At 35.7% G+C, this 12,100-nt stretch overlaps 1 protein-coding gene across 2 annotated transcripts in view; it reads left to right on the forward strand.

Moving 5' to 3' along the window:
- The window catches only part of PCMT1 (protein-L-isoaspartate (D-aspartate) O-methyltransferase), a 44,863-nt gene extending 34,862 nt beyond the window's left edge, over window positions 1-10,001 (forward strand). Inside the window, exons 7-8 of one of the 2 annotated variants that reach the window (XM_044004471.1) lie at window positions 3,395-3,611; window positions 9,164-10,001. In XM_044004471.1, the coding sequence (XP_043860406.1) occupies window positions 3,395-3,574 (180 nt within the window). In that variant the 3' untranslated portion in view covers window positions 3,575-3,611; window positions 9,164-10,001. The remainder of the gene's footprint in view (window positions 1-3,394; window positions 3,612-9,163) is intronic. The other variant, XM_044004470.1, reaches the window with a different exon arrangement.
- Window positions 10,002-12,100: the final 2,099 nt, after the last annotated feature.

The raw sequence follows: 12,100 nt of genomic DNA on the forward strand, positions 1-12,100 counted from the left end.
CATTTTATAGTTGAAAAAACTGAGGTAAACAAGTTGCCAAAGTCACAAAGAGTAAATGTCTGAGTTCAAATTTGAACTCGGGTCTTTCTGTCTCCAGGCGTAATGCTCTGTCCACTATGCCACCAACTATCACTAAATAAACAGTTTAGTAAAGAAAAAAATGGTAAGAACCCACTTGAAATGAGGATTTTGGACATTATGAAAGAATCAGTGGTTATTTTGTAGATAATTTGGGGTTTATGGGAGGCTCTCTGGATATAGGTGTTGCTCCTTGAGGAAAGGGACCATGTTTTATTCATTTGTGTTACTCCACTTGCCTCACAGTTAATACACTCCTTAAATACTGTATTTGATGAAGGAATTGAAATGTACTGGGGTGGAGTGATAAGTATCAGAAGAGTTTTTCCATTTGGTTCATATTGTCCATTCATCTCTATGATTGCTTCATCAGTCAATCCATAAACATCCCCAGCTAGGAACACACAGAGAGGCAAAAGATAGGCAGCAACGTGCAGACAAATGTATACAAAGTGAGCTAAAGTCAGTGTAAATAGGAGATAATGAGCAGAGGGGAAGCACTCTGTAGAGGGATGGTATTTTTATGTGCGGTCCTCATACTAAGGGGTGATGATCACTTTTCATTTTTTCAACTCAAAGTAATTAACATGAAGTATTTACTGTGTGCAGAGCACTGGTCTAAGGGCTGGGGACCCAAAAGTAAAATCAAAATATTCCCTGTTCTCAAGGAGCTTACATTCTCCTTGGGGGAAACAACATGGGCTGCACAGAAAGATAAAAACAAAATGGGGGCAGCTAGGTGGCTCAGTCAATAGAGCACTGACCCTGGATTCAGGAGCACCTGAGTTCAAATCCAGCCTCAGACAATTGACACTAGCTGTGTGACCCTGGGCAAGTCACTTAACCTGCATTGCCCCTACCCCCCCCAATAAAAAACCAACCCCCCCCCAAAACCCAACCCCAAATATATACCAAGTAATTTGGGATCCATGGGGAAAGAAATGATAAGTGGGGAACTGGGAAAGTACTTGAATAAGAGGCGGTACTTGAGCTGACCTTTGAATAGAATTAGGGATTCCAAGAGGCAGAATTGAGGAGGGAAATTATTCCAGAAATGCAGGAGACAGTGTATGGAACAGGAAATGTGGTACCAAATTCAGGGAACAGCATATATGCCTGTTTGACTAGAACATACTCTGTGAAGGAGGATGATGGGAAATAAATTTGAAACAGTGTGATGCAGCTCTGGAGGCACAGTCAGACTTGTGTTTTAGGAATATTAATAATTTGATACCTAGATTGTGGTTTGGAAAGAGGAAAGCCAAGCAGCTAGTGGATAGAGCACCAGCCCTGGATTCAGGAGTACTTGAGTTCAAATCCGGCCTCAGACACTTAACACTTACTAGCTGTGTGACCTTGGGCAAGTCACTTAACCCCAATTGCCTCACTAAAAAAAAAAAAGAGAAAAGAAAGAAAGAGGAAGTCCTGGAAGCAGGGAAACCAAAAGAAGAGGCTGTTTTAGCAGCCATTGTGAGTGGTGATGAAGGCTTGGTTGTATGAAGTAATGGAGTCAGCATTTGCTATTTTTATATTTGACTTAAGTTCTTGTTGTCTTCTAGTGTTGACTTCATTCACATTATTTTCAGTCATGTGTATTGTTCTTTTTGTTCTGCTACCTCTGCCCTGTATTGATTCATGAAGTCTCATATTTTTCTGACATTATTTTCATGGTCGTGGTTAATATTCCATTATGTAACCATATCACAATTTGTTCAGCCATTCCCTCCCCAAATGGGTGCAGGATGTGATTTTTTTTCTTTCTCTATTGCATAGTATTGTATTGCTATGAATATTTTGTTACCCTTTAGTAATTCACTTCCTGTGACAAGGGGTGGAGTGTCACTGGATCAGAGGTTATGAACAGTTCAGTGAACTTTTCTTCTATAACTCCAAGTTGTTTCACCAATTGAACAGTTTGCCAACAGTTTATTATTAGTGTGTTTTATAAAGTCTTCCCTCTTCTCCCAGTATGGTGGTTGACAATATTTCTTTTGAAAATGCTCCATATCCTTTGATGACTCAACTATCATTGAATGACTTAGTCAAGCATGTGTTCATTCTCTGTAGTACTTAGAGGTTAGGCTTTTACTGAATGTTTAATGCAAAGATTTTCCTCCCCTAATCCATAACTTTTTTCTTCTAGCTGCATAGATTTTGTTTGTGTAAACACACGAACAAAAAGCTTTGCATGTATGTTTGTGGAGGAGGGTTGGCTCAGCCAGAATTTGATTTAATCTAAGTGGGGAACTCCCAGTGAAGAAACACTGACTACCTGTACAAATTACAACTTGTTTGCCAACTGGTCATAGTAGAGAGTGACTTGGAGCATCAGAAAGTTACAGAAATGTCCAGGAGTTGCACAGTCTCCCAGCTCTTTGTGACCCCAAGGCCTGGTCTCAGTTTGTTGAAGTGGGGCTGCCTCTTCTCATTTGATATGATCAGAATTGTGGTTCTGTCCCTTTTTTGTATTTTTCTTCTGATCATAGTTGTGAAATATATGTTCTTCTAGCTTGTTTTTAATATGATGTTTATATTTAGTTTTATCCCTTTGAAATTTGAAGTATATTGTGTAAAACATTAGTATAAAAGTAGGTGTCCTGAACTTGGGGTCTGTTTTACTATCTTGACAACTGTATTTCTTCATAATTAGTTACCATATGTATTGTTTTATACATTTAAAAACATTATTATGAGAAAGGGGGTTTGCAGTCTTTACCAACTGCCAAAGGTATCCATGACAGAAAAGGTTAAGAATTCCTCTTCTAAATTTACTTTCTGCCAAATTTTCCTAATCTTTTCCAGAGTTTTCCTTCAGTAAAAATGGAGGAAAGGGCAGAATTTAGACTGGGAGTGTCTCATACTCTCTTTTCATGGCTTGCTCCTTTCTGATCTGATCATAATCTGTTGGGTGTTCTGTTTTCTAGAAGACTATAGTTTGAGGACTAGAATTTCTGTGGCAGCCTCAGTTTTATATCTAAACAAACTGTTCTTTTTGCTTTAGATACTTAAAGGCTCAAAGTACTTCAGGTGAGCTGGCCAGTGTTTACATTGCTTAGAGATTCATAGACATACATTTTTGTCATTTATGCCAGGATAGTTAGCTTTCCCTAAAGGGTATTGGTTGGTATATATGACAACCATTTAACTTAAATCCCTAATGTATAAAAAAAGGTAGTTAAAAAAAAAAAGACAACAAAAAATCTCTGTGGTTTGTGTGATATGCTTACAGGCATAGTAGATGGACAGTTTAAAAAAGGTTATTGTTAACATCAAATAGATAACTTTGTGTTTTTTTCTTCTTTTTGCTTTATTTTAGCTAATAGACCAGTTGAAGCCTGGTGGAAGATTGATTTTGCCAGTTGGTCCTGCAGGTGGAAATCAGATGCTGGAACAGTATGATAAGCTACAAGATGGCAGCGTCAAAATGAAATCTCTGATGGGGGTGATATACGTGCCTTTAACAGATAAAGAGAAGCAGTGGTCCAGGTGGAAGTGATTATCAATTCCACTCTTTCTTCTTCCACACGTACAAGGTGAAAGGGTGTGGATTTTAAGCAGTTAGACTACAAGGGCTACTTTTGGTCACCTTTCTGCTACTCCATGCTTTGAAAAGTGGTCCTCTTCATTATGACATCATGAATTTGTGTTACATTAAAAATGAAGAAAAATCATTGCATGGTCTGCACTTCTTTTGTTTATCTTTTAGTTTTGGAAAGTCGGGGAGGGACATGGCGGCATACTGGGATTTATGTAGTTGTCTTTTAGAATCTTCCATATTTCCTTGGAGTTAGTTAAATGCTATAGTGGAGTCAAACACAAGGATAGTTGAGCTTTGGTATCAAATATCATAGGCTTTATCAAATTTGTGTCTAGGTTGTTTTGGCTTTGATAGTAAACTGTTTTCAAAATCAGTAAACAAAATGATTATAATTTAATAATAATAACTACTCATTTATATAGTGTTTTACGGTTTGCATAATACATTCTTCACAACAACCCTGAAAAGTAGGTCATATAAATTTGACATCCCCTCCTTTTCAGATAAGGATGGAGGTTCTGAGAGGTGAGATGATTTGTCCATGATCCCAGGCTTGGAATTAGGGTCAGAGTGCAGGCCTTTTGATCCTTTTTCAGCCCTCTGTCCCCTCAGCCCTGCCTCTCAGGGCTCCTTACTTAGAGAGAGAGAGCCATCAGTGTGGTTTGAGTCAGTGCTGAATCTTCTAATTACAAAAACCTGTAAAAGAGTCAAGTACTTAGAAATGAGCCAAAGCTCAGTTCATCTTTCTCTGTGTCCAGGGTTTTTAGTTCTGGTAGAGCCTACCATGAACTAACTGCTTCTGTTTCCTCACCTGGATGTGGTTAGAATAACCTTGCCTTGAACTACAGCCCAAACTAATGCCAGGCCTGAAAATAATAACCCATTAATAGTAGCCCTGCTGCTACTGACAGTTATACTAATAATAATATGTCATATAACTATACAAATGAGCCTGTCACCATTTCATTTGGTCCTAGTGTATAATGTAGCTCTAGAGTTCAGTAAGAACTAACATGCAAATATTGTCCTCATCAAATCACTGAAACATGATAATGAGTAGAATTTTGGTGTTCATTCGTCACAAAAAGAGTTTTCGGGTTTTTTTTTTTTCTCTTGGGGGGAAACAATGCTTTGCTGTCTAGAATTTTTAAATGAAGGTACTATTGGTTTTTTTTAAAAAGAGAATATAATTTTGAAGACCTTCAAATTAAACCAATTTTAAAGGACTTAAGTAAAAGGAAAGTACTAGATTATAACAATTATAGGATGTTACAGTAATTTCTAAGTATTTTACATATATTTCTTAGTGTCTTTTCTTAGCTTTTACTACTTTGAAAGATCCCAAACTTCAGGAGTTTTATTACATTTGCTTACTATGGAAACTTTTCTGTTATCTCTTCAGAATAATTTTATTTTTCAGCTCCCTGTATGTTTTATTTTATTTTACTTCCACTTAAGAGTATTTTATTTTTTCCAATTACATGCAAAGATAATTTTCAATATCCATTTTTATAAAATTTTGAGTTCCAACTTTTTCTCTCCCTCAATCCCCTCTGCCCTCCCCAAGACAGTAAGCAATCTGATACAGGGTTATTACATGTACAATTATGTTAAACATATTTTGGGTAATAATTTTTAAAGAATTACAGTTTATTTTTTTAGATCTGTATTTGATCTTTTTGTTTAGATAAGTGAATTTTCTTGAAACCAAAGCTATAGATAAAGATACAATATAGTTTAAATATAAATTTAGAGTACATTACAAAGATAAAGTTAGAGCTACAGATCAAATTCTATGGGTTAAGAAAAAAGGGGTTTCCTTTTATTTATTTTTGAGGGGGTAATATAAAATAAAATACTTCAGAAGTATTGAGAACAATGAATTTGTTGTCTATATTTGTGTCTAAAAGCTTGTGCTTCCTTTGAAAATCTAGGTCTAGAACAAATATAGATAGGTTATCCAGCTGGTTTTTTTTCCCTTCCTGTCTCTCTTCAGGCAGAGCCACATTTGAACCATCCTTGTCAGATAAGGATCTACCCCATTTTAAAAAGATATTCCAAAGAAAGAGTGCTTGTTAACCCTCTTTTGTAGTGCTTAGCAACCTTTACTGTGAAATGTGTTTTACTTTTTATCTGGTTTAAAGTTCATGGGCTTTAAAAGAAATGCTACTTTGTTTTTTTTTAAAACATCACAACCATTACTATATATTTTCATTCTCTCTCTTCCCACTAACCTAGTGAATTCCCTATTTATAACCAAGAAAAACAGTTAAGCAGCACCAACACACAGGACAGTGCCTGACAACATATGTACACACCATTCTGTACCCATGGCCCCCCAACCCTCCAACAAAGGGAGGGAGCGGTGCATATCCTTTCCTCTGAGACCAAGATAGGTTATTAGTTTGGTCGCTTCTGCTGTGGTTACTTGTATTTTCTTCATGGAGATTGAAAAGTGTTAATAACGGTCATTAATATTCTTTGTGTTCCTGCAAATGATTAATCTAGTCCTTTAGCATGCTCTTCTCCAGGTTATCCAATCTGTCTTAAAATTTTCTCAAGCTTAGTGTTACAATCACTTTCCTTCCCTTTTGGAACCTTCTTCAAATTTTCTTCCTATTAGTAGTAGAGAATTAGATAGAGTATGCTAGAGAATATTGGCTTTGTTGTTACATGTTTTAATTTGAGGCCTGAGCCACCACTAATTTAGCCCAATAACCTTAAGTTTCTCTATCTGTAAATCTGTTTCCCAGTAGCCATAATATCTAATAAGGAGGTATAATATCTGTATAGTACTTGGCACAGTGCCTTGCACATAGTAGGTGCTTAATAAATACTTATTCCCATCTCTCCTCCACCTATAGAGGCAGCTGGTGGTTCAGTGCATAGAGTGCTGGGTCTGGAGTTAGGGAGACTTGAGTTCAAATTCAGCCTGAGATACTTCTTAGTTGTGGGACCCTGGGCAAGTCACTTAACCTCTGTTTGCCTCATTTTCTTCACCTGTAAAATGAGGATGATAATAGCGACTCAGGGAATGCTTATTCCCTTTTCCCCTGTCAACTTCACTGGATTGTTTGTCTTAAATGAGAATGTATGTCAAGGACTTGAATTATAAAGTGTTATATAAGTGTAAGTTATTATTATTCTTGATAATCTAGAGTGTATCTTATCTTTTAGTAACTTCATTGAGAGGCCAAAATCAAGGAAATTCTCACGCCTAACTAGGGAATACAGTTATAGTGAAAAACAAGCTAAAAAAGCACACAGATTTGAGTTCTTTATTTTGAAAGATGCCTCCTGGGTTTTTGGTTCATTATCAGAGGAAAGGAATGCCAAAATTAGGAGACTTTCTAGTTGAGAGTCCTTAACACATTTAGGCGTAGTTACATTTTTCTCAGACTAAGATTTAAGATAAAATGTCATACTAAGTAGAAAAGGGTGTTTTGTTAATTATATAGACCTATGTCTGGGTTGAAAAATGAAGGGGCGTGTCATGGTGATCTGCCTCTGAATTAGAAATTCATGGAGTGCAGTGTTTCTTCTGAACCTTTACTCTCTCCCCATTGTACCCTACAGTTAATAGACAAAAGTTATTTTTTCACTTGTTCTTATTCTTAATTTAGGAAGACCTTCTGTTTCTTTTGGATTTCCTCATAATGCATCATCCAGTGTTTTACAGAGTGGATCCTGAGTAAATATTGTTCCAACTGGAAAAATTAATTGAATTCCAGAGAATATGTGCATTCATTTTACCATGACTTTCTGGTTAAGGAACTTTTACATTTTTTTTCCTTGATAGGAACCATTTAATGCTGTGTTCTATTTTTTTTTTTGGACTTAAGGGCCCCATAAAGATGCAAAGTATAATTAATGAACCTGATATATTTTACATTTGTGACAGTTCCAAAAAATATTTTAAATTTTAGAAAATATTTTAAACAATATTAATGAAGAAATTTTAAAAAAACTATGCATATAAGCACATCCAACAATATATCAGGAAATTTGTCCCAAAATCACTTCAAGGGGATTATATAGGAGCCACATAAAACAGTGGCCAGTATCACAATAAAACTTGCTACCTACCTAGCTCCATAGAAATCTTTATTTTAGTATTGAGACATTTTAGAATGAGTTGATAAAAATTTTTTTTAAATATAAGCTATTTGGATGTATTGCTTTACCAAGTTTGCCATGTAAGTTTTAAAACATTTTCAGTGGTTATGAATACCCTTTAATATCTAGTTAGAATTTACTTAATTTTTTCTAAGTAACTGTTGGTATGACCACAGGTTTAATAGACAAGCATTTTAGCTATAAAATTTACTTGAATATTGGTGCATGTTAATCTAAAAATGAACATTTGTCTTGTATTTATCTTAATGTGAATATTTTCAGATTTGTCTTGCATGTCTCTAGCATGTTATGACTATCACCTTGCATTTGCAAATACATTTTTGAAGTTTTAAGTATTTTTTCATGTTTACATGCATGCATGCATGCTATTTATCATGATAATCAGTTCTTTTAATTAAATACCTTATGCTTCTGGCATTAAAAATGGAATATTGTTAACCACAGAAATGAAAGAAATTGGAGCTGATATTTTGTTATGGAGCAGGTGATTAGAACCTTACTCCAAGACAAAATAAATTATGTATAAAAGAAAGGCATTTTTTTCCATTTAAATATGTTTGGTCATTATTTAAGAAATTTTAAAAATTGAGGCAGCTGATCTTTTATTTTACAATCATCATGCAGAATAAACTTACTTGAATTAAAAATATTATCTCACCTATTTAAACTTTAAAAATCTTAAAAAATAATAATAACCTTAGTATTCTGGTCACTTGGCTATCTGTCAAATATAAGACCATTAGAGAGAGGCTCTTCTGATAGTTCCACTTTAGATTGCATTTTTTATTCCATCCTTCCTCTCCACTGGCAGCGTTGGAGGCACAGTGCTGTACCAGGCTGAACGAGTGGTTTCTTTTTGAGCTGATAAAGCAGCTTCATGGAATCAGCTGACAATTCATGTTCTCCAAAATGGTTTGGGTTTAGGAGCACTGGCCACAGTACCCTATAAACTAAAGCGGAATTAAACTTTTAGTTTGGAAAGAGTTCTTATTTTACGGACTTTAAACAACAGCCCAAGGCTAACTGAGTTCTAGTTATACAAGTTACCGCCTTTAGAGTAAAAGTCCTTGACAAGATTATAGTCGGTAGTAAATGGTCGCTTTGCCTCTGAATTCTTGGTCTTAGTGGAACAAAGAAAGTTACGATATCTGTAAAAAAAGTCAAAGGACTTAAGGGCGCTTGAGTTTCACATTTCACTCTGGAGTAGCACAAAGATGTTTCAGATGTTGACGTTCATGTTGCTTTGGCTTGAGTGAAATTTAGGCACGTGGGCTTTCTTATCCTTCCTTTAATGCATTTTGCTATACTTGGGGACTGGTGCATATCTTTTAGTTACTGCACCTAAAATACAAGAAGAGCATGTACTCTGGGATTAGTAACTCTGTCTTTTGTCTTTTTTTGCCCTTGCAGGGATGAATTGTAAAAGCTACATCAACTTGACCCGAATATAATATTACAGTGGATCGCTCATCTCCAGTTCTAAGCTTTTTGAAAACCAACAGCATCACAACTTGTTTCGGACTTTGTCACAGTTATAATCAGCATGAAAATGCGTGGTTTTGTGGGGTTTGCAGTTCTTTTAAAGAAGCACAGAGCCAATCTGGTAGAGAAGGAGACAGAGTACACATTTGTGCATTGTTTCTTTTAACATGCCTGCATTTTATGTTCATCTATTTAAAGAAGGGGATTTCTGCAAATCATGAAAAACATAGCTTGTGAATTCCGATACTGACTTGGGGGTGGGAGGGTTGATTTTTTTTTTCCTTGGGTCCTTAATTCAGCTCTAGTATATTCGTTGATCGGATTGCTTCTGTGCATCTAATGACACCATTTACATCATCAGGTTTTCTGTATTCAGATGTCTCTTAGATGCTATTAAGAAAATAGAGATGAGCTTCCTTTTTAAAGCTTTTGACGTGGTGTCATAGAATAGCATGTAGTAGATACAATCAATCAGCTGCTTTGTTACCTTTAAATCCAGGCATTTGTACATATTGAAACTTCAAGAGATCAGAGGTGATATCTCTTATACACTTGGCTGTTCAGATTGGACATAACTGACATAGTTTTCCCTTGATCATCCCCTCTTTTGAAATGATCGGAGACTTGTAGCTCAGTATTGTTTTTCCTGTTTGTAATTCATGGCTGATAATGTATATGAATTTAACATGCTGTGTAAGCTGTGTCCTGGTTATTGAACAGTTTATGCAGTGCTGCTTTGCCAAATAAAGTTAAAAGCAAAAACAGAGTTGGTGTTTTCTTAAAAAATTGTTTTATTTTCAGTTCTGAATTCTCTCCCTCCCTCCCCACCCCTCCTTGCCTATTGCAAAGACAAGAAAAGCAAAACCCATTACAAATATGTGTGTAGTCATGTAAAACAAATGGCTAAATTGGCCATATCTTTTTCTTCTCCTTGAAAAAAAGGAAAAAAAAATATGCTTCAATCTGTACTCTGAGTCCATCAGCTCTTCATCTGGAAGTGGGTAGCATGTTGCATCATGAATCCTTGGGAATTGTACTTAGTGTATTGATCAGAGTTACTAAGCCTTTCAAAAGTTGATTCTAATATTGCTGTTAACTTTTATAAAGTGTTCTGGTTCTGCCTACTCTACTTTGTATCATTCCATTCTAGTCTTCCCAGGTTTTCCTGAAACTATTCCCATTCATCAGTTTTTAGCATCGTAGTATTCTATCACCTTCATACACTATAACTCGTTCAGCCTTTCCCCAATTAATGGGAACCCATACACTTTGTAATTCTCTTCCTTTATGTGCTTTTCAAATGAAAGAAGAGTATGCTTATCAGGATTTAAATACTTGAAAAAATACTGCTACCTTCTGAAGGACATTAAAAGTTTATAAATATTTTAGGAGTGCTTTTTACAATTCTTAAAAAAAAAAAAGTAGCATGATACAGCTAGATTTGGAAGTGATCTTTGGTACCATCTAGTCCAAACCCCTATTTGAAAGTTAAGGAAACAAATCTATTGAAGTTATGACTTACTCATGTTGGTCATGTAGATAAGTCTCAGAGGCTGGATTTGAACTCCGATCCTCTGATTCCAGATCCCATATTATTTCTTCTATATTAGGTTGTTAGCATTAGTATCACATTTTTATGGCATATAAGATGCTTAGGTGATTGTCCTAATGGAGACTCTCTCTGATATAGGAAAGAACTTCATTTGTAGCAGATTTACACCTCCATGGGGAACAAGTTTATTAATATAGTTAATTTTAAAAGTAGATTTCAAGGGAGGAGTAAGACTTTACTATTTTATTTAAATGTCCTAGATTCACACATTTTAGAGTTAGGGCCTTTAAAAAATCAGAGTTGCAGAAACAAAGGTACCGTCAACTCAGAAAGAAGAGGATAAACCCAATATCTACCTTCCTTATGCCATGGGGGCTAGCAGTGTAGAACTCTTGACAGACATAGGGCTTCTTAAAGCTGGGTACTCCCATTATTTTCCAGCTTTCCTTAGTCTATTCTTTTTTTTTTTTTTTTTGAGGCAATTGGGGTTAAGTGACTTGCCCAGGGTCACACAGCTAGTATTAAGTGTCTGAGGCCGGATTTGAACTCAGGTCCTCCTGAATCCAGGGCCATTGCTCTATCCACTGCACCACCTAGCTGCCCCTCCCTTAGTCTATTCTTAACCTTTTTATGTTATGGACTTGCTGCTCAGAATAATATTTTTAAATGCATAGGGTCATAGAGAAAAAAAATTATATTGAAATATCAAAAAGCCAAATTCACAGACCACAGGTTAAGAATCCCTGCTCTAAGATCACGTCAGATTTTTTGATTCTTTAGTATCCTCCGTTAGATCTGGATCAACATCTTGTTTCACCTAGAACCCAAGAATTCCCATTCTCAATTCTAGCTATTCCACCTTCTGCCCCTTTGCTTATTGCTTCTCAATACAGGGCTCAGGCCCTTTGAAATGCAGGAGTTGACCAAGTCATACAAATCCAATTTTAATGACCCATCAACTTTGAAAAGACTTTTATTGAATACATCTTGCATGCAAAGGTCTGTATTGTGAATGCAAAAATGTGTGAGAGCCCTTTTCGCCAAGAGACTTGTAATCTATGTTGGGAAACAGGCCACATTTTAAAAGCTAAATAAGTCATTTTGGCTATTATAAATACCCAAATTAACTACAAAGGACGTATGAAAGAAGACGCTATCTACAGAAAGAATGATAAAGAGAAGTATATATAGAATGATTTTACATACATATCCATATTTGTGTCTAATGGTAGCTATCTCTAGGGTGGGGAGGGGCAGGGATGAAAAAAATTTACATATATTTAAAAGGAATAGCAAATTATACAATAGACTTG

The sequence above is a fragment of the Dromiciops gliroides genome, chromosome 4 (assembly GCF_019393635.1).
Source record: "Dromiciops gliroides isolate mDroGli1 chromosome 4, mDroGli1.pri, whole genome shotgun sequence".
Classification (NCBI taxonomy): Eukaryota; Metazoa; Chordata; class Mammalia; order Microbiotheria; family Microbiotheriidae; genus Dromiciops; species Dromiciops gliroides.